This window comes from Symphodus melops, assembly GCF_947650265.1.
Source record: "Symphodus melops genome assembly, chromosome: 1".
NCBI classification, from domain to species: domain Eukaryota; kingdom Metazoa; phylum Chordata; class Actinopteri; order Labriformes; family Labridae; genus Symphodus; species Symphodus melops.
Genome location: NC_136691.1, coordinates 3938599 through 3960092, shown reverse-complemented (window position 1 = coordinate 3960092; position 21494 = coordinate 3938599). Strand labels below are relative to the sequence as shown.

The 21494-nt window shown below is 39.1% G+C and overlaps 1 protein-coding gene across 2 annotated transcripts in view; it reads right to left on the bottom strand.

The window, feature by feature from the left end:
- Positions 1 to 3761: 3761 nt before the first annotated feature.
- The window catches only part of trim67 (tripartite motif containing 67), a 53536-nt gene continuing 35803 nt past the window's right edge, over positions 3762 to 21494 (bottom strand). Inside the window, exons 4-12 of one of the 2 annotated variants that reach the window (XM_079362944.1) lie at positions 17548 to 17658; positions 15264 to 15417; positions 12622 to 12702; positions 10862 to 11028; positions 10366 to 10504; positions 8593 to 8717; positions 8277 to 8455; positions 6139 to 6301; positions 3762 to 5973 (exon numbers count right to left, since the gene is read on the bottom strand). In XM_079362944.1, the coding sequence (XP_079219070.1) occupies positions 5926 to 5973; positions 6139 to 6301; positions 8277 to 8455; positions 8593 to 8717; positions 10366 to 10504; positions 10862 to 11028; positions 12622 to 12702; positions 15264 to 15417; positions 17548 to 17658 (1167 nt within the window). In that variant the 3' untranslated portion in view covers positions 3762 to 5925. The remainder of the gene's footprint in view (positions 5974 to 6138; positions 6302 to 8276; positions 8456 to 8592; positions 8718 to 10365; positions 10505 to 10861; positions 11029 to 12621; positions 12703 to 15263; positions 15418 to 17547; positions 17659 to 21494) is intronic. The other variant, XM_079362945.1, reaches the window with a different exon arrangement.

Genomic DNA, 21494 nt, shown 5'->3' with positions numbered 1-21494 from the left:
GACAACGGGAACGCGAGGAATACAAAGAAGAAATCCTTTCCTGCATCTTGTCCTAACCTCACCCTGTCCCGTTTTTCTGAACACTGAGTAAGGAGCTCTTTAAGCTGCTCTTTTGTAAAGCGTCTCGAGGTAACACGCGTTATGAACTGGCACTTTACAAATAACGATTGATCACAGGAAAAAAAAACCAGTCAAACACAAAGTATGGATGCATGTCGTCTTCGGGCTCCCGTATGAATGAGCTATGAGGATCCTCCGTATATAAACCTTTATGTACACAATGTTATTGACAGCCTGAAGAAGCTGCATGCCATCCAGATGTAAACATGACAGATGTTGAGTTTCGTTAAAGGGAGAACGTGACACGTTGATGGAGATGACGGCAAAACAAGAGGGGTGATCTGGCAGTGTGCGGCTGGGTGAGGTCACAAACTCTCACACCGAGTCCATCGAAGCAGCTTTTGTTATTTATAGATTTGAAGAAAAAAAAAAAAGAAGCAAATATTGAATGTTATCAGCAGCACATCGCACAAGTCTCAAGCTGTAAGCAATTCTGTTTTATGTTGAGATTCTGTTGAAAAGACCTGCAAATATTGCCAATCCACCATAGACAGTTAATATATTATATATGTATAGAATCAGAAGCCATCAACTCTTATACTGAGAAATCCAAAGAGGGCAATATACAAAAGAAAATAAATATGTCATTAAATATATTCACATACTTTATAGAGTTGATAAATCATTAGATAAAAAGAGCAAACAGCAGTGACATGCTTCTTTTCCCAGCACCGTATCCTGAAGGTTCAGAGATTTCACATTCATGGACGGGTAAGTGTTGGGTTAAGGGACATGCCAGACGAGCACGAGTACAATACCATATCTAGAGAGGAGTGACTACAACGTGACTAAAATGTGATTTTTTTTCTCTCTTCTCTCAATCTGTCACATAAAGTTTTAAAATAAAAACCTATTTGGAAAGAGAAAGACGTGACCTACTTTCACCTGAATCACTGACTTTCTGCGAATAACACCTTTTGTTCGTGTTTTCTTCCCTCCAGTGCTGTTCCCCTTTGACGCCAACACACACACACACACACACACACACACACTCTGCACCCCAAATCATCCAGAGTTAGGAATGTTTGTGAGCCCTGTGGTTACACGATAGATGCCTCTCACTTTGCTCCCGGGTTTGAACAGATCTATTCCTGGTGAGGGGTAAAGGGGACCACAGGGCAGGTTTCTCCTCTGGTGTGTGAAAGGTGGCAGCGCTGTCAGAGGGGAAGGCTGAGCGGCCAGAAAGCCTCACATCATGCAAATGTAGCCCTTAGGTGGTCGCCTAGCTGGCAGTCTGCAGCACGTCAGAGAGGGGGGGGAAAAAAGAAGTCCCATCATAGTGAGATGTTTGCTTTCTGAGTCGGTGGAAACTGGGCGAGATGAGGATTTTTACACTGATGCTGCATTCATGTAACATGGGAAAGATGAACGAGTGACATTCTGAAAAAGATAAATGCTGTTTGTTTGGGGATTCAATTTGTTTCAATTATTTTGAATAAAATGAAATCATTCACCTTTTTTTGTGTTTGAAGGGAAGTGGGGGGACAAGCCGGGACTCCTCTCATAAAAACCACATCTGACTTTTCTTTTCAACATTATTAATGTTTTTCACATTCATATTAAACATCTTCATTTTGGAGTTGTGTTGTCTGTTTTTGGTCTTCACTTCACACGAAGAAAAACTTTCAGGCTCTTTAACTCTCCACTATGTCGATGCAATGTCGAGTCTGTCTTCTGCTTTGCACTTGATATGGAGCATTACATGGATTTTCTAGTTTTCAAAAAAAAAAAAACAATGAGCTGATAGATCCTAAAACAGAGCCAAATGAGAGATGAGATTCATCCCCCATGAGCCACCCTGCTTAATAAGAACAGACAATACATCAACTGTCATGATGTTATTAAATGCTGAAAACTCATCTTTCCCACGTAATATGAACGCAGTTTCATGTGCAGAAAGCCTGTGAAGTTTGTTGTTCTGGGATGTTAGAAACGTCACTTCCGACTGAAAAGCTTTGATTCATAAATAAATACATTTAAAAAAAAAAAAGAAGCTTCTTCAGTATTTTCTTCTGTTGTGAAAAAGCAAGATAAATAAAAAATATAAATACCCATAATCTACTTCTCTAATGATATACAATTAAAACAGTAACCACAGCCATTTCATGTTTTGATAGATCTGTTTCTGTATTGAAAATAGACCTCATTAATTCCAGTTATTTCTGCTCTATTTAAACTTTGTGTGTTCAGCTGAAGAACGTAAAAGAACACAGGTAAGATAGAAGTGCTGCCTGCAATCGTAAACGTAAATAAAACTCTGTTTTTTCAGGTCCCTGATTAAATGTTCCAATATCGTGAGATAGTTGATGATATCTTGTGACGGCACGTCCGACTGAATGTTCGCTGACACGTTTAAAAAGTCAGCGATTAAAGGTACCGAAACACATCTGGCCCAAAAATGGAACAACTGGATTAGTGGAGAAATGCATTAATCCTGTCGTTGTTGTTTCCACCTTCCACCAGCAGAGGGCGAGCTGTGGTCGCAGTTGGCTTTTAACATCACTCATAGCAATGACAGCAGTTGTACAGCACACTATTTACAATACAGCTTCAGATATTGTGTAAACTTGTTCAATCCATGCTTAATATCACACGTCGTAATCATAACTCACATATCAGTATTTACAGTATATGGATTTCCATTCACGCATCTGTCGACCTGGAACTTTTCCTCACTTCTCTCTCGCACTCACAACATGATAGGGAATAGAAAGATGATAATATCAAACATGAAACAGCCTTCAAACACGCCTCTCCACTCTCTGTTGTGATACCAATGACAGAAAATATACGAGGGAGGTGAGCACATGTCTTATATCCTTAGTCACAGTGGTTTGGTTGATATTTGAAGCTACTGTCCCCTACAGGCTGCCGTAGCCGATCCCTGATGTGAAATGCAGCAGCAGATGTAGCTTTACCTGATGTGACTTTTCAAGATCATTTTTTCAGCGCGACAGATTAGAGATGCCTGTAAGCGTGAATCTACTGAGAGACTTTTAAATGAGCGCGGAATAGAAATTACACCGTGAGATAACCACACTTTTTCCAAATCTGCGTTTGATGTTTTTTTTTTTCTAAAGTAGCTGTTGGTGCAATCAAATATAAAAAAAAAGAAGAAGAAAGTTTGCTGTTTGGCTGCGTGATGCAGAGCCGCGGAGAGGCTGTGGGGGAAACATCAAAAGCGGAGATGCTCCCGCAGGCACTCGATTGACCTTGTTCCCTCGCTTTGATTGATTCAACAGGAAAAGGTACAAATTGTTTGGCAAACGAATTAACACAAGGGGCTCACGCTTTAATTCAGCGCATTTAGTATTTTTTTTAACCTCCGACCTCTCAGAGACGCAGGTGGTTCAGTCATTATCATCTGCAGCCTTCACACACTGAAGTGAAAAAACTCGAGTGGAGGTCCCAGAGTAAAACTCAGTGTTGAAATAAAATGATGCATTAAAAAAGCCAGAGTTATTAGATGGATTATTTTATCAACCCAAACGTCAAACAGCTTAAATGAGAAGTGTGAGCTGATGGAAAATCTTTCAATCTGTCAATCGGGATCCAAAAAGGAGAATCTGACGACTTTTCAGTTAAGAGGATTTAAAATTAGAAAATTTCATTTAAATTTTCTGCAGAGACTACAGACTGCATTTTTTACCATGAAATTTTGTAAATGTCATGTAATGCATATTCCTAACGGTCAATATGCAGGCTGGAAACTTTCTATACTTGAAAACTGAACTGATTAAATCCTTATTAGTCTCTGAACAACCAACATGTGAGCTGTGCCCTTGTGAGGATCCTCGTTTATTTTCCTTTTCAGTAATCAAGTCTGCAAAACTTCTTTGTATCTGCAGTCGAGCTTCCTACACAAGTCGACTCATTCTTCCACTCGACGCCAGATCCTCCATTTACCAGCTGTGGTCATCAGTCCGCCCAGTTTATCAGATTTCTTGAACCTAAGATTCGCTTTGCTAATTGTTGTTTTTTCCAGATCTCTGCACCTCAACCTTGAACATCCCCCGTTCAGCTCCGTGACCTCCCCTCAGCTTCAGCGCCGACTCTGTGGCCGGATATATTGATGCAACAGAACACCAGAAACCTGCAGTCATATCTCAAACCTCCAGCCAATATCCAACAAACAACAATAAATAACTTTTGTAACCTTAACCCAAGACGGTTGTGTGTCTGTATTGTGGGTCCAGCTGCGTTCGTTATAACACACTTTTTAAATGCCGTTTATGCAACGTCATTTAGTGTGCTGTTTGTAGGTATTGTTAAAGGAGGGGGGGTTTATATCCAAGGCCAACTCAGATCAGAAACAAGACAAGCCCACACACTGAGTCAGCGACGCAACAAGTGTACAACTCAGAGTTTGACGAAATGATCTTCATCATCATCATCATCTGCTCCACGGTTATTTAAAACTATCGCCTGAGACCGTTCGGGTTGAAACGTTGTGATTTGTTCAAGTGTTTTTAGCCCCTCACAAGAAACAAGAAAACTACTGTTTAGTTATTTTAGTTATTAGGAAATAAGGAAGCCGGCATTTAGTGAAATACGCTTATTTTCTTTTCTAGCCAGAGAAGATGATTACCACATGTTTATAACTTCTGTTGCTTCATTCTGAATTTGGCAGCAGGTTCGTTTCACTTTGCATCCAGTGAGATAAACAGCGAGCCTGGCTCTGTTTGAACTCAACTAGATCCACTGACCGGCCCCTCAAACAATGACCAATCACTCTGCTGCTACATGTCCACGTGGTACAGATGTAAATCATCACAGTTCAACCCTGCCATCTTAACTACTCACTGATTTCCCCCTTCAGTATGTCCTTACAGCTGATCCTACTTTAGAGACTTCTCACTGAAGAGTCATGTAACCACTTTGCATTGCAGAGTGATGCACTTCTTGTGCCAGGTGTCCACTCACTCCCACTCTCTGCAGATCTGTCACATCACCGAAGCTGAAATGGATCCGAGCCTATTCCTTTCCCAGCGTGAGCTCGGCTTGTAAACCTCTTAAGAGAGCAGCGCCAAACAGTGTTTCTGCCTCTCTGTGTGAGACGCAGAAGAAGGAGACAACAAAGATGGAGCCATAAAACGGGATGTAGACGTGCAGAGAAAGTTTAGATTGTTTAAATATTTCATGAGCGAGACATCCCGCGGTGTCGCTACAGCTCCTACAAATCACTCCTCAGGTTTTTTTTTTTATGTTGTGAGAGGAACGGAGAGAGAGAGACAGGAACACACTAGCATTGAACTGTTTCTCACTCATTTTGTTGACTTCTAAATGCAGCTTCCTGTCTTCTTCTTCTTCTCGCATAAATAAGACTGGGTTGAATTTAAAACGACTTACGAGCGCTCATATTATTCACTGCACGGCGTTGGAGTCTTTGTAATGAGAGTTTGGGGATTTCAGGAGAAATGTAAGGCTGTGTGTTCTTTAAAAAAATAACACATTACTGAAAGGTACAAGCTGGAATCATTGCAGTGTTGTTGCGTGTATGTGGGGACTCACAGAGCTAAAAATCGGATGTGAAAAAAGTGTGGCAATCTACAGTAAATCCAGGCATCTCTGTTGTGATTTTCAAAAGCTTCAATCATGGTATTTATAGCAAATATTAACTCAAATGTATTCATGTTAACTCCAGGGCTTCACACTGAAGTTTACCCAAAACAAAGGGCACCTTGAGAAGACGGGAGAGGTCTGACGTGACGCGGGGGGGGGGGGGGAGAAAGGTCCATGTGGGAGCCAACTGTTTGTCGCCGTTGGTTTGAATCCAGGACACGACACAGAGAGAGGACGGGTCTTCTACTGTTTGATGTTCTTTGGCAGCTCCAGGCCTGACAGTAAGGTGACCTGCACAAACACACGGAGCAAACACAGCCAGATCAAGCACCGACGACACGCTCTCACACTCACACGCTGTGTGTTCAAGGATTAGGGATAAACGCAACACATACATTATGGAAAACTCCACACACACACACACACACACACACACACACACACACACACGCTGACCTGTACGTTTCTGTTGAGGCTGACAGCAGGTACAAAGACTCCTTCCATGCTCTCGAAGGCAGTGGGTCCATGCTGCTGCTTGTTGATGAAGAAGGTCAGCGTGTGTTTGGTCAGATCCAGCAGGACGCCAACAGACGAGCCCTTAGCGATGCCTCCCTCCGCCCTAAACACACACACACACACACACACACACACACACACACACACACACACACACACGAAACAGGTTCATTTTTTATATCTTGGAAGTGAAAGAAAGAGAAACAGCTTCACTACAGTACAACAGAGAGGCTCGGTTTGAATTACTTTGATATTAAAATAACAAAACCAGGTGTATTTAAATGTTACTTCCCCTCTATTCGTGCTTTAATTCATCTTGAACCTGATGAAGAGTAACAACGTGTTGAAGGCTTGGTTTAGCCCAGGTCCAACACTTTTCAATTCATTGTTTGGATTTATTCTTCAGGCTGCTGCAGAGCCGCCTTTTAGTCACGCCGCTAAAAAAATAAGTCAACCAGCGGACATAAGAATTCACCTCTGTGTTCTTCAAGGTTTCCTATAAAGCTGATCCACAAACATGAACATGTTCTTCATATTTGGATCTTGGACCCACACTTAGACATTCAGTATTTAAACACATGTGTTCATGTCTAATGTATGCGTCTGTACAAAAGCTAGTATGTGACATGAGTGAGAGTCAACACTCACAGGGAGGATGGATTCAATGTGTAGTAAATCACAGCATTAGATGATTAACAACACGAACACAATCTGAAGTCTGGGTGAACTTGAGGTCGAGGTAGATCCATAAATTCAGAAGGTTTTTGCACATTTCTGTGGAAAGTCGTCTTTTCGCTCCTCGTGAAGAAAAAGAGTTTTTCCACTGGAACATAAATGTTTAATGAGTGTTTGATCGTTCGGCTGTGACACTGAGAGAGAAGCTGCACAGAGATGTTTTGATGTCTTCTTCTGTTGCTCCCTGATGTGTTTGTTAGCTGCTATTGTATCAAACCCCGAAGGTCCAAACTGTCATATCGTGTGTGTGTGTCATTACTGTGCGTTTGAGCAATGTGTGTGTGAGAGGAAGATTTAATGCAGCACACATGACGATGAATGGATGCCGCCCCAGGAAGTTCGCCTCCTGCTGTTTTTATTGACACACGAGTGAATTTGTGAATAAGATCAAAGACGAGCACTCGTTTTTTTTTATATGGCGTACAAGCTGAAAAGTTCACACTGACAAGATAATTTATTGGTTATTACATGATTAATTAAAGTTGTTTAATCATTGGAGAAATTCAAACTTTTGAGGCACGAGCTTGTTAAAACAACCCTTGGCCAATCTGCAGATTTAAACTGTTATTACCATTAATTATTTGTTGTGGAATAACACAGTGACTTCTTTGAATTGCATTTAATTTATGAATCATAATAAATTCAGTAAAGTGATTTCAAAGCACAGTCAGCTTCTCTCTTTACACAATCAGCCATCAGGTCTGAAAGTAAGAGAAGACTTTATATAAAACAGTAAATCAAAGCTGGATTATTATGAGAAAATCATTAACTTCTCACTTCATACATTTGAGTTACAACCTTTTAAAATGGACTCTGGAAAAATCTCATTTGGCATTTTAGTTGTTTTTAATGTGAAAAATGAATCCAGGCAGAGATACAAGTCAAGATTCAAAAAGTGTATTACAACTCAGGTTTTACAGATTTAATCTTTTTAAGGTTCTTTGCCTGAAAGTCTTCATTTAATAAGGTAAAATATTAAACATAAAAGATGTAAAATAAAATTACATTTGATATAAAATTAAATTTAGAAGCATTAACACAAACAAATAATGATAAGGATTTTCAGAAAGTGACAATAAGGATATAAACTGGCATTGTATTTATCTTCTGCATAAACACTTTTATAACGCAGCTCTTCACAGTGTAGATCAGAAACAATCATCTAATCATATAAAGCAGATTCTGCTCAGTATATTAATTTTTTAGTGTTTGTATGCAGATGTCTTGTTTTTCCCATTTAAAATCATTCAGTGTTTAATAACCCAAAAAGTTTGTGGTTATTTTTTAGATATTGAAAAATTGCCTTCAAAAACACAAAGTCCAGTTTAACAGTGAACACCTACCTGTTAGTGTGGGAGTTGTTGTGCATAAACCAGGAGCGGTTGTTGTCCACATACATGGCCCACGCCTTGTCATCTTTCCCCAGCATCATGTCTTTCATGGTGTTGATCCGTGCCACGCCAAACGCAGGGTCTGGGTGGTTGTCGTAGCGGTCGATGCAAACCTCCCAGTAGTGGATGCCCTGAGATTCAAGTAAGAATAAAATCAATAAATCAATAAAGCAAAAAGACCAAAAAACACGACTCGAAACATCGATGAAACAGAGAAAGTAGTGTGTTGAGTGTGTGTGTGTGTGTGTGTGTGTGTGTGTGTGTTTACCTTGGAAAAAGCAGCGGTTCCCAGCACCACGCGGTCATCGTAGCTGTTACAGGAGACTGTCTGGTTATCATTTGTCAGAACGATGTCTCTGTGAGCTGTGGTGGGATCGAATGTAAACCAGGCCACTGCAAGAAGGACAAATAAAAAAAAAACGTCAGTCATGAGGTCATGTCGGTATTTCAGTGGGGGGAGGAGCCTAGAATAGTAATGATTTGCATTTGGGTAAGGGTTCTTATATGATGAGTTTGAGGCAGCAGGAGTTCAGTCTGTATAGAGACTTGAGTGAACCAGAGGACTGCACATATGGAGGGTCGGCGGTTCAAAGTCCAGAAAATGGCCTGGTAGCTAAAGAGGTGCCAGTCCACTTCCTGAGTACTTCCGAGGTGCCATAGAGCAAGGTACCAAACCCAGCTGCTCGAGCAACAGTTCCTGTACAGCAGCTGTATTTTGGGCCGATACGTGTGGGTGCAGCATGTCTCACAATATGAAAAGAAAAATTTTACTTTACAGGGATTATAAAAAATGAAATCAAGAAATACAATATACCGAACCTTAAAACCAAGTCTGAACCTTCAAGCAGCCCTTCAGTTTCCTCTACCTCCAAACTGGTCCTCACTTTATAGGTCTACGTCAGTCTTTGGTCCCCACAAAGGTGGATGTGCAAGAACATACACACACACACACTTACATCTGGGACACAGTTACTATCCTGGCCTGAGGAGAGACATGCTTTATTTTTCCTCTACAACTTCATCAACATGCATCGTCGAACGACGTGGGGACATGTCCAATATTTACACACATATCTGAAAGAATGCATCATCAATTCTACAATTTATGCATCAAGCCGCTGTTTGTTTTGCAGCCTTTGCTGCCTTTTTTTTTTAATATGTAATACCAACAAGAGTCGCATCCTAAAATGTCCCTCCCCCACTGGACTGAATGAAAAGAGACAAAAAGGAAGCAATGGCTGTAATGGGGGAAAGAGGAAAGAGGGCCAGTAGGAAGAGAAAAGGAAACAGAGGGCATGTCGGCATGAACGGTTATCAGTCGAAAAACAGACTAATGCCCATTGTTACTGTGAGTGTGTGTGTGTGTGTGTAAGTCTGGAAACAGTCTTCATTCTTATCCAAATGTTGTCGTAAGATTTTTTCATTGTTCATTGTATTCCCATGTTCATTCACTTCTCTAACCCCTTCTTTTCTGTTTCTGTTTCTTAAAACCTTTTTTTTTTACCTTTTCTACTTTTCTTGTCTTTCTTTTTCATTATATTAATTTTCCTTTTTTTCCTTGTCCATTCCCTTGTTCCCCTTTATTTTTCTTTCTCTTCATTTCAGTCCTTTTTGCTTTATTTAACCTTTTCCTCTTGATTCCCCTTCATTCACTTTTATCTTTACACCTATTTACTCTTCCTGCTTTACTAATCTGCTTTATTTTCTCTCCCTTTCTTCTATTTCTTTTATTCCTTTACTTTCTTTTGTTGTCCCCTCTCTTTTTTTTACTTCCTTTTCCCTCATCTTCCTTCTCTTTACATCCTCCTCTAAAAATCTTATTTTGTGCATTTTACACGGTTATAACCCCGTTTTTACGAAAGCTATCAATATATGAACAAAACTCTACTGTGGACATCTAAAACATCGACTATAGGAAGTCAAATGATGTTACTCGAATCTAGACAGGCAGTGTCATCTTGAAGCTTTTTCTGCTCCAATAAGAAGTTCTGGTAGCAAAAAAAACAAACAAAAAAACAAAACACACTTAGACATGTCCTACCATCAGAGGTCTGCAGCACCACAGTCTTGCTGTACGGCCCGACACCGATGGCATTGTAAGCTTTAACTCTTGCATTGTAGGAGCTGTTAAAATGGAGGCCATCCACCGTGCACACTGTCTCCTTCCCCACATAAACCTCCTGGGGGCACACATTATAGCCGCATCATTACAAATGCAGATTAAGAGCAGACACGTGTATATTTGCTGCTTAAACACTCAAAGATGCGTGCAGGGACTCAAGTATTAGCAGAGACAACGGGATGAGAGCACTTTAAAAAAAATCACGATGGCACACATATTCAAGTACGCACACACTGACATCCAGCGTTAGAGATGCATATGGATTACTCATAATAAAATCAAATTTAAAGATTGGCTACAGAAGAGACATAAGCCTTTTGGATTAAAGTATTATCATCTTCGTATCAAGTCTCCTACTTTCTAAGACAAAAATTTGTACTCTCTCTATATTTTTTTTTATTATTGTAGTACTGACCCTGTACTGTCCACCGTTTCCATCATCCAGCTCCAGGATGTAGCCCTCAATGGCACTGCTCGGGGGTGCAGGTACCCTCCACGCCAGGGTGGCGCTGTTGTCCCTTGTGCAGCACTTCTCCAGCTGCAGGAGAGGCGCTGCCGGCACCGCGGATCCGGCCTCCAATGCTGAACAGAAAAAAACATGTATGAGATATAAACAGTGTACTTGGGAAATTAGAGGAGAAAGCAGATAAAAAAAGGGCTGATGAATGAGGAGCAGAAAAAAGGAGGACAAAACAGGGTGACGTCATCAGCTGGCTGGTTGCTTTTAAACCAACTGAGGGGAGAGAACAAGGTGCTTTAATGCGGATCATGTGGGAAATAAAAAAAAAAAAAAAAAAAGAGCCTTAAAGGTGAATGAGCTCTAGGTTCATTTAGAGGGCAACAGCTGGGAATCAGTGGAGGCTTTAAGTAGGCCATGTGAGGACATTATACCCCCATGGAGGCAGAAGTGCTCGTAGTAGTAGATGATGTAACCAATGATTTAAACAGACATTATTCTTGTCAATACGCACCAAAAAAAGTATTTAGAGGGCAGTATGCTCTCGTCGGTGTGGGAAAACCGAGCGTTTTGAAATGGAAAACTCCAAATTGAACGTGAGACAGATGAAAGAGCTTTAAATCAATTACAAGCTTAAGTCAAGGCTGTGATTCTCAGCTGGCTGACAATGTTATAAAGGAGAGCAGCCAGCATTCAGTCAAAGGATATGTCTTCTAAAAGTTGGAGACATATTTTTCTTCGAACCCTGTCGGTAGCAAAACTAACAACCCCACACTCCGAAGGGATCTGAGTTAAACACACAAACAACAACAAACAGGGTAAACATTTACACACAAGTGGAAATCTCAGGCGGATGAAATCTGCTTTGGATTCATTTTTTTTTGTCAGATTCAAACCAAAATAAACGTAGTGCACAGACAGAGGAGAGGCAGCAGTCAGGACAGAGGGAACAACCTTTTCACAATTCATTTTATACAAGTACATCGCATGTTTGTTTTTGGTTTATCAGCTGTAATATTTGAATTCTAAACATTTGAAGGCAAAGTACTTCTTTGATTCATGATAATCAAGATAATCCAAAGCTTTTGAAGGTTTTTCATTCCTTTCTTTTCATGCTTTTGTGTATGCTAAGCTTTCAGTCTGCATTTTTCAACAAATATCACCCAAAAAAATTACAAAATTCTTGTATTGTTTTTTTTTTTTGTCTTTGTAACCAATCTTCCACAACACACCGGTAGTTATAGTGAGTTTTTTACATTAACAGATTACAGATTGTTAAAAAGATCAATACAAGCATTTCGTTAATTTTGCAAAAAAAAAAAAAATGATAACACATTTTGTTTAGAAAGACGTTGAATCATAAGCTCAGTGAAAGAAGAGGAAAATGATTCTTTCACAGAATAATATTGGAAGCAGAGAAGTACTTCAGCCAACAAATTTCTCTTTACATCTATTTGATGTTTGGGAGTTTTTGTCTTCCATTGAAGGCAGGACTAATTTGTTCAGCTGCCATTCATTGGAGAGCACCTGGGGGGGAAAAAACAGTAACCATGCAGAGGAAGGAGACCAGATAGACGCGGTGGTACAAAAAAAAGGACTCTGGATTTTGTGACCAGATTGGCCGTGAGGGACTATTAGGGCTGAGGGAGGACAAAAGGAGTGACGAATAAACTCAGGGGAAGGTAACATAGGTTTACTGTGAGAAGTCTCTGAAATACCTCCGGGGCTCTCTGTCTCCATGTCAGTCTCATCACTGTCTGCTGCCTGCATTTGTTTCAAAAAGGGAATCTCCTGTACATCTGGAAATATGATGTTGGTTTGATGTTTTAATACAAGAGCATCTGGACAGAAGACGGCTAAACATGGAGGTGGAGCTGACAGTGAGACCAGTATGAGACATTTGGATTGACTGCATTAGACACATCAGAAGTTCATATTCATAACAGATCACTTTGTGTACGCATCAACACAATATTAGACCCCTTGAAATTCCTTTATATGTGAAAGATGTAAAAGACTGTTTTATTTACATGGCTGACTGATTTTTTTATACATTGATAAACATCTACTATAACATCTACAAATGCTTTTAATTAAGAGTTTTACTAAAACTACCACTGTTTAACATTTTCTCTATATGGTATCATCTGCATATACGGAAATATTTGCTAAAGACTGAAAAGATGCTGAAACTATGAAGAGGCTGTGGTTCTGCTTCACTGCAGCTTTTAGGTGGAATCACAGTTTTTTTTGTTTGTTTTTTACTTCTGCAACAATTTTCTTTCTTTATAATTTTACAACCTGGTTCTGTTTTAAAAAGGAGATTGTGCGACTTTTTCATCCAGGAGATGGCGCCTTTGAGCATCAGCATGAAACCCAAACAAACTCCTGTTGGCCTTCACCGCTGCTCTCTTCCAGCGTCACACCGCCAACGCCAGGCACAACTCCCGCTTCTCACTTATCCTAGACAGTCATGAGTCAGAGAAATGTACTGAGGATCCATTTCTGTCAATCAATGTATTCCTCACAATAAAACAGCCTGACCAATAGTTAAAGAAAAAAAAACGTTTGGTATCTTTAGTTATCATCACCATGGGAGTATGATGATTGTTTTTTAGATGCTTGGTGAGATTTTATAGGTTTTTATCTTCCATTTGAGACATTGAGGTCATTTGCTCAGCAGTTTTACTGAAGGCTTTTCCAAAATGTTGGGAAGTTTTCTTCCACTATCGTTCAGTAAGACTAAATTCACTAAGAGCAAAGGAACCTGACGAGCCAAAGATGACCTTTCTGTTGGGAGTAATACTTCATTGAAGGGTTCATTTTCAAACAATGTCCTTCTAAATATTCTGGGAATAATAGGTTGACCAGGCTGTAATTACGTACGGGAAAAAAAAGACGTTTTATGTGTTGGCCCAAAATATTGAGTTTTATCTTTTTAATTTACAGAGAATATCAAGGCTCTTTTAAAAACATGATCTCCCATTCAGAATGGAATTGGTAACGGTAGAAAAAATATTAAGGCAGCTTGTGATTGATTACACCTCCTACACTGCTCAGGATGTCAAAGACTTCAATTCAAAGGCATGAAATCAAATGGTCTATCTTTAAACTTCCTCGCTTTGTTCCAGATGATGAGTAGGACGGTGGGGAAACGTACAGATGGGTTTTATGTCACCACCATTAAAGCACCAAAGTTGGAACAACCAAAGCGACTGCACCGCTCCAACTCTATTTGGATTTCATTGACTGGAGCTTAAAATAGAGAATTTGTCCTTCACCGTGTCCCTGACCTGAAGAGACGGGACACCATCTTTATTTACAAGCTTGACTCTGTCTTTAGAGAGCTTGAGATGGCTCCTTGAGGAGGGAACATAAATCATTGCACTGATAAGAATATCATTAACCTATTATGAGTGGATAATCACATTATAATGTTCCTGTGATTAACTACACAGCACTAAACTGATTATGAGTATATTAGACATGCTTTATGGGTTACAATGGATCACAATGCACTTCAATACTGTTACAAAAAACAGCATTTCTTGCACGAGAAAACTCATGCAAGAAATATACATTTCAATTATTGATTGCCAGGTTTGATTTAATTAGGTTAAATCAGCATCTGCAAAGAAAAACACTCTAATCTGTACAGCAAAATAAAAGACGCACAACGATAATAATATTCAATGCACATTAAAAATACATCTGGGTAATCTCTTAAGAGTGCAGCCGTATGGATGTAGAGGATGGTGTGCTTACTCATGCACGCCAACTGGTTGCTGGGTAGCAACAGCCAATGAATATCTAATCAGTTGTGCACGCTGTTGTACATCAACCTCAGAAGAGAAGATCAGCAGAAACAAAATGATGCTGATGAGCTATCAAGTGTAATATCGAGGGGAATTTGTCTTTGTTTCAGGTGAAAGATAATAATTTATTTTATAGAATTTGTTTAAAAAGAGCAGCCGACTGAGTTTACAGACAACGTCCAGTCTGCTCATGTGGAGGATTCCCACACATGCACTTGAAAACAGCTTTATCAAACAGTAAGAGTGTTCAAGTTTGACAGAGTAAAGTTGACTTCTTAGTTCTCACTTAAGAAAGTGCCTGAATGGAGTTTGACATTATTGATTGTAATTCAACAAAACCAAACTTAAAAAGCGCCATTTTTTTAATGGAAGAAATCCCAAAGATTCACGATGAGAATACAAAGAACTGATATTTCACACTTATTTAAAGAAAGGTAAATCTATATTGTAAAATAGGTGTGCAAGATGCCCCGGTGTGTGATCTACATGGGTCACATCTAACACAGTTAGTATAGATGTGCAAGTGTGCGCCTCTCTGCGTTTACCTTTGCCCTGGCAGAAGTCCAGCTGCAGGATGGTCTGTAGCAGCGAGTCGGTGTTTAGGGTGAGGTCAAACTCAGGGCCCACTTTTGGCTCCAGGGCCCCCTTCACCCACTGGTCCTGAGACGATATCACCCGCTTTATCAGAGCATCTGATATCTACAAAGACAGAATTAATCATAATGTTAGAGGTGCAAAGAATTAAAGGAAGATCAGCTGATGAAAAGACAAACACTGTGCTCCTCTGTTCTACTCCATTTGCCCCGCTTCATTTCATTGTGTCTGACAAGCGAAATGAGGCGTGCATTAGTGCAGTTCAAATATTTAAGGATAAGAATTAAAAAACTCCTCAGTGGAAAGGAGCTTCAGTGCCTCAGGAAGGAAAAAATGCTAAGTGAATACATTACTTTAAACTGCACTCAGCTGCAAGAAAGAAAAAAAACCCGAGATAGAGAGATCATCTTTAAGGGCAAAACAGGAGCAGAGGATTTAGAGACTTGTCCTCCAGCATTACAACATAAATTGCATCGTTTAGCTTCCTTTTCACGTTTCATACGAGTTGCATTGAGCCGCCCTGAACTTAAACGTATTCTTAATATTCACCTTTGATTCCTTAAAAAGCTTGTTGTTATGATTTAGGCTTTCGCAACCATGAAGAACCCAGCAATCAATACGTTATAAAATATTCAGATGAAATAGAGGCAAGGGGATATTTACGTGTGTGTGTGTGTGTGTGTGTGTGTGTGAGTGTGTGTGTGAGTGTGTGTGTGTGTGTGTGTGTCCCTCAGGAGTGTCTTTGATCTCTGTTTTATTTCTCCCTTCCACCTCAATACATTTCTCTCCTGCTATCTCTCTCCAGGAGGAGAAATGATTCATGATCAGAGACACAGAATTCACCTTCTGTTATTCAGTAGAAATGGAAAAACAGTCTCTGGGAAAAACATGCGTTGATTTTCATTCTGCAGGATATTATAGAGGTTCTTGTCATTGTCTTTTTTTTTTTTTTTTTACCAAACTTTTTAGCTTTTTGGTTTGATGTCATCGCAATTAAAGCACAAAGCTTCCGCACCACTCAAAGTCTATTCAATTCAAATTCAAAAAACTTTATTTGTCCCCGGGGGATAATTCAAAGTCTGCTCAGATGTTCTTGACTGGAGCTGGAAATAGAGAAACTCTCTTTTGATTAAAACTCTACCAGGGTCCTGACCTGCCGATATGGGGTCACATTCTTTATTTACATGCAATCATGTCACAGAGTTATTTGACACACAGGAAATGACCCGTATTTTTAAAAGACGATTAATGAACAGAAAAAGCTTTTTTTTTTAGATATTTGTTTCTTTTTCCTGTTCGTTTAAAGGTCTTGACGTTTATATCTGGAAAACTATTAAACCAAAAACAGGTTGGAAAACTAAATGAAATAAAATCCAAATGTTAAATAAAAAGTGATTTTAACACTGTCATATCAAAACACAGAGCCTCTGTTTAACACAGCACAGCTGGAGTTACCAAGTTATTAAAATGTATGAAACATGTTAGTGATCAAGGTGATCATAAAAGTGAGCTAGGGGATCAGAGGGTTCTCAAAGACCCCCAAACATATCATTAGGGTTTAATCAATCACTGTCACGCAGGTGCACAAGTCACATATGACCTTTCCCAGTTTGACCTCACATGCAACGATCAATAGTCATTGATTGGCTATTGAGCATCTGACTGTTAAACATGCCAGGTCAATTAAAAATAGATCAGTTGCAGTATTAGGGAAACAAATCTGATGCATCCTGTCTTAGTGTGTGTGTGTGTGTGTGTGTGTGTGTGTGTGTGTGTGTTCCTCAGCTTACTGTGTGTTTGTTTTCAGCTGCAGAAACATCAGAAGCTGCCTGCAAAGATACATTTCTCCTCCCAAGCTCAGAGGAAGTACGTCTTAACCCATCCTCCTTCCTTTTTATCTTTCACATTTACATATTTGGTTGTAAATACTTGAGCAAAGTTGTGTTTTTATGGAAGTAAGATCCCTGTGTGTGGACTATGGAGTGATTTTTACAGGGCTTAGCAGTTTCTCAGAAGACATTAAAACCGATCATTTATTCATTTTGCCGCAGCGGGAAGACACTTTACCTCTGTTCAACAGAACTTCACTTATTATTATGACTTCAAGAAGAAGTTAATACAGAAGGAAGAAATGGTACTTAAGATACGAGAGCCTGTACCTTCCTTTATGCAGTTATGACAGGATGTGCAGGCTTTAACATTAACCCACAAAGAGACACACAGTTGGTCAGATACCTGCAGAAATCCACTGGGATCGTTCTCTTTGAGCACTTCCAGGCAGTACTCCATCATCCCGGTGGTCTGACGAAGCTTCATGGTGCAGTGGGTGATCTGGTCGCGTACCACCTGACAAAGACGCAGAGCAGAGGTTTCAGTTTATAGAGCAGCGGGTCTGTTTACTTTAAAAACCTTCAACACAAGATGATTAAACCAAGCACCCAGAATGAGACCATTTTTATTCACGTTGTGCCCAGAGTGTAAATCAAGATCAAAGGAGAACTGAAGATAAGTCACAATAAGATTAGTAAAGATAAGTTAGTTAGTTAGTTAGTTAGTTAGTTAGTGAGATAGTTAGTTAGTGAGATAGTTAGTTAGTTAGTTAGTGAGATAGTTAGTTAGTGAGATAGTTAGTTAGTTAGTTAGTGAGATAGTTAGTTAGTGAGATAGTTAGTTAGTTAGTTAGTTAGTTAGTTAATTAGTTAGTGAGATAGTTAGTTAGGGAGATAGTTAGTTAGTTAGTTAGTTAGTTAGTTAGTTAATTAGTTAGTGAGATAGTTAGCTAGTTAGTTAGTTAGTTAGTTAGTTAGTTAGTTTGTTTGTTCGTTAGTGAGATAGTTAGTTAGTTAGTTAGTTAGTTAGTTAATTAGTTAATTAGTTAGTGAGATAGTTAGCTAGTTAGTTAGTTAGTTAGTTAGTTAGTTAGTTAGTTAGTTAGTTTGTTTGTTTGTTCGTTAGTGAGATAGTTAGTTAGTTAGTTAGTTAGTTAGTTAGTTAGTTAGTTAGTTAGTTAGTTAGTTAGTTAGTTAGTTAGTTAGTTAGTTCGTTAGTTAGTTAGCTAGTTAGTTAATTGTCCCCTTAGGGAAATTCTTTTTCACACTTCCATAGATTTATATTGACTTATCTTGTCTTATCTCATAAAGTTGGCTCATCTAATAAAACAAGATTATCAAACAAAAGTCAAGATAAATCAAGATGAAACATGAAAATTCAAGACGTCACCATTGCATGAAATAAGTCACAATAAATAAAGACAAAATAAGTCAAGATCATGTGGATAGATAGATCAAGGAGGCGAGGGTAAGATAAGCTAGTTTAAGATACAATCAAGATACGTTTTAGACAAGATCAGATTAAAGGTAAGATCTAACTATTCATGATTAGGTGAGCAACGTTACGAGATAAGACATGTTTATACCTGAAGATAGAAACTAAAAGATAAGTCACGACAGGTCCATATGAGATAAGTTTAGAGAAGTCAAGTCAATGTGAGATGACATGTCACAGTCAGTCAAGATAGAACAAGATAACTCAAGAAAGGTCAGGATTAGACAAGTCAAGATATAGTGAGAATTACTGCAACAAGAAATTCAAGATGCGATAACCAGATAAGTTGAGATAAAAAAAAAAGTCCAGCTGGGTCAAGAAACGATAAGTAGAGATAAGTCACAAGAAGTAAAGATGAGTCGCAATATCTCAGGTCAGGACACGACAACAAGTCAAGGTAGATAATTAAGAAACAGCAGAAAACTGCAAAAAGAAAACATGACTAAAACAATCAAATTAAATAAGACTGGTTATGAAGATAAGTCAAGATGAAATAATAAAGCATGTATAAAATAAAAGTAACATTCAAATCCCCAAATGACTTATTCGAAAAAAGGCCAACAGTAGAGATAACGAATAGTAAATGTAGTTTGAGGACCAAGTGAGCACTTTTGTTATACTTTGTTAGCCATGTATAATTATTGATATTCTCCGACATCAGAGAATGACTGTGGGCAGCTGTTCAGCAAACACAAGGACTGTGTGCAAACACAAATATACATGTTTCAAAAGGAAGGTTGAGGTAACACTATAGAGAAAAAAAAGAAAAAAAAAACGGGCCAACAGACCGTCAAAATATTATAGAATTAAGTCATTTTCACATATTTTTATCACGTCAGAGCTAAAATCCCCAGGGTCTTTGCCAGCACTTACAAGCTGCAGAAAGATTAAATTTTGTTACAGCATCTCTTCCACCTCCTGCTGTTTTTTTTTAATCAGCTAATAGAGATCAAACATCAGATTAACCTCTTCTTATGCTGCCTTGCACTCCACTTAAACAGGATTCTCTGCCCTCACCTCGAGCGTGACCGAATGGAGCACAGCCAACAAAAAATAAGTAACCAAGTCCAAAGAGTGGGCAGAGGCAAAGAAAATGTGAATGCATGCAAAAAACACCCAAACTATGTGGACTGCTAAAAAAGATTATCTGGTCATGTGTGGGTGGAAGTGGGCCGGTGCAGAAACCAGGCCACAAAAACAGTGTAAAGGCTGTGCAATTCTCCAAAAAGATAACTCAAGAAAAAAGTGACCAAAGAACTAAAACAGGGAGGTTGTTCGATGAGTTAATGATTCACACGTCCAGGCTTTTGGCTGGTCGCTCTACTCTGTAATAGACCACTTTTGTACTTGTCTTTATGTGCTTGAGAAGATTGTGTGTGAACGACTCAGAGGAAAAGCTGGAAGTAACCCATTATTTGAAAAAAAATACACAAATATGATGGTGTTTGGGTTATTGTGTGGTTCTCTAATGCCTGTGTTTGGAGACGGCTAATAGTCTGCGTGGCTGTGTGTAATGACTAAATGTTTTCAGCACCTCCAGGGACAATGGGGCTGCCCAGTCTCTAGCACCACCATATTAGGAGGTCGCGAGCTGAAAGGTTTGGGATGCTCTGTTCTACTCCATGAAAACTTCCCTGAAGTCAGATAGATGATTTATAACAAATAAGCATTTAAAGATGTATTTGGGGCTAATTGTCTTGCCAAAGAACAAATTTAACATGTTGCTGCAGGAGGATCGAGCCCCCAATCCTCCAGCTGAGAGACAACCGACCAATAACTGAGCCACAAAAGAGAGCAAGAAATATGAATATGGTTAAAAAACATTGGCTTACAGCAATGATGCAATAAAAAAAAAATGATGCAATGGAAAGAGTTGGAGAAGGTTGAAAAGAAGAAAAAGGTAGATGAAAGCTGATAAAAGTGTCTTTATTCCCTCTGTTCAAGTCTTTGATTGTCTCACACGTGCAGAAATTACATCTGTTCGCTATCTGTTGGGTGAACTCTCAGCATCAGGGAGAGGAGATTTTCATGCCTGTCTCAATCTTTAGTTCAAGACTAATTAAAACTCAGCCAACTGTCACCTCCTTGTTATTGTTTGTGTTTAACCTTCATAATACCGGCACCTTATTTCAAAAATGATCGGTGGTCTTCAGTAACATGCTAACACACCTATACCTGATATATGTTAAAGCCCACTCTGCTAATACAACAACCACTCAAAGATTAAGCAAAGGCTGGGATGTAAACATTTTGTCATGTTGGGGAAACAAGGATAATTAATGACACAGTTAACAGAATGGTCGCCTAAATGAATCAAGAGAGTTAATTAGATGGAGTCTTGCTAATTAGCCCCCTCGTTTATTTGATGCTTAATGAGATCACAGTTAATTATTCACCCGTCAACTGCTGTTAAATCTAAGATGTGAAGGGTGTAAAGAGGAGCAAAGCAATTCAAAACATTTCTGTGTGTGTGTGTGTGTGTGTGTGTGTGTGTGTGTGTGTGTGTGTGTGTGCGCTGCATTAGGATACTTTGTTGGACCCCTAATTGTGGCGGTTTGTCTAAATGGGGACATACCGAAAAAATAACCTCTGAATTCATTTACAACTGTAAAATTGAGCTTCATAACAATCTTGCAATGTTTTTATAGAAATATATTTCTAAGAATATTTATTTTGTGTGCCATGCTATGCTTTTTTATTGCAATTCGTTTTTGATCTGATCAGGTTCACGATGGATCCAATGAATGTAAAATATGTTATTTGTCCTCTTTAAAGGCAAACATGCTCAACAAGTGAAATTTGAATATGTGTCTCTCAGTTATAATGTGTTAATTAAATAAATTGTGTAAGTGAGTTTA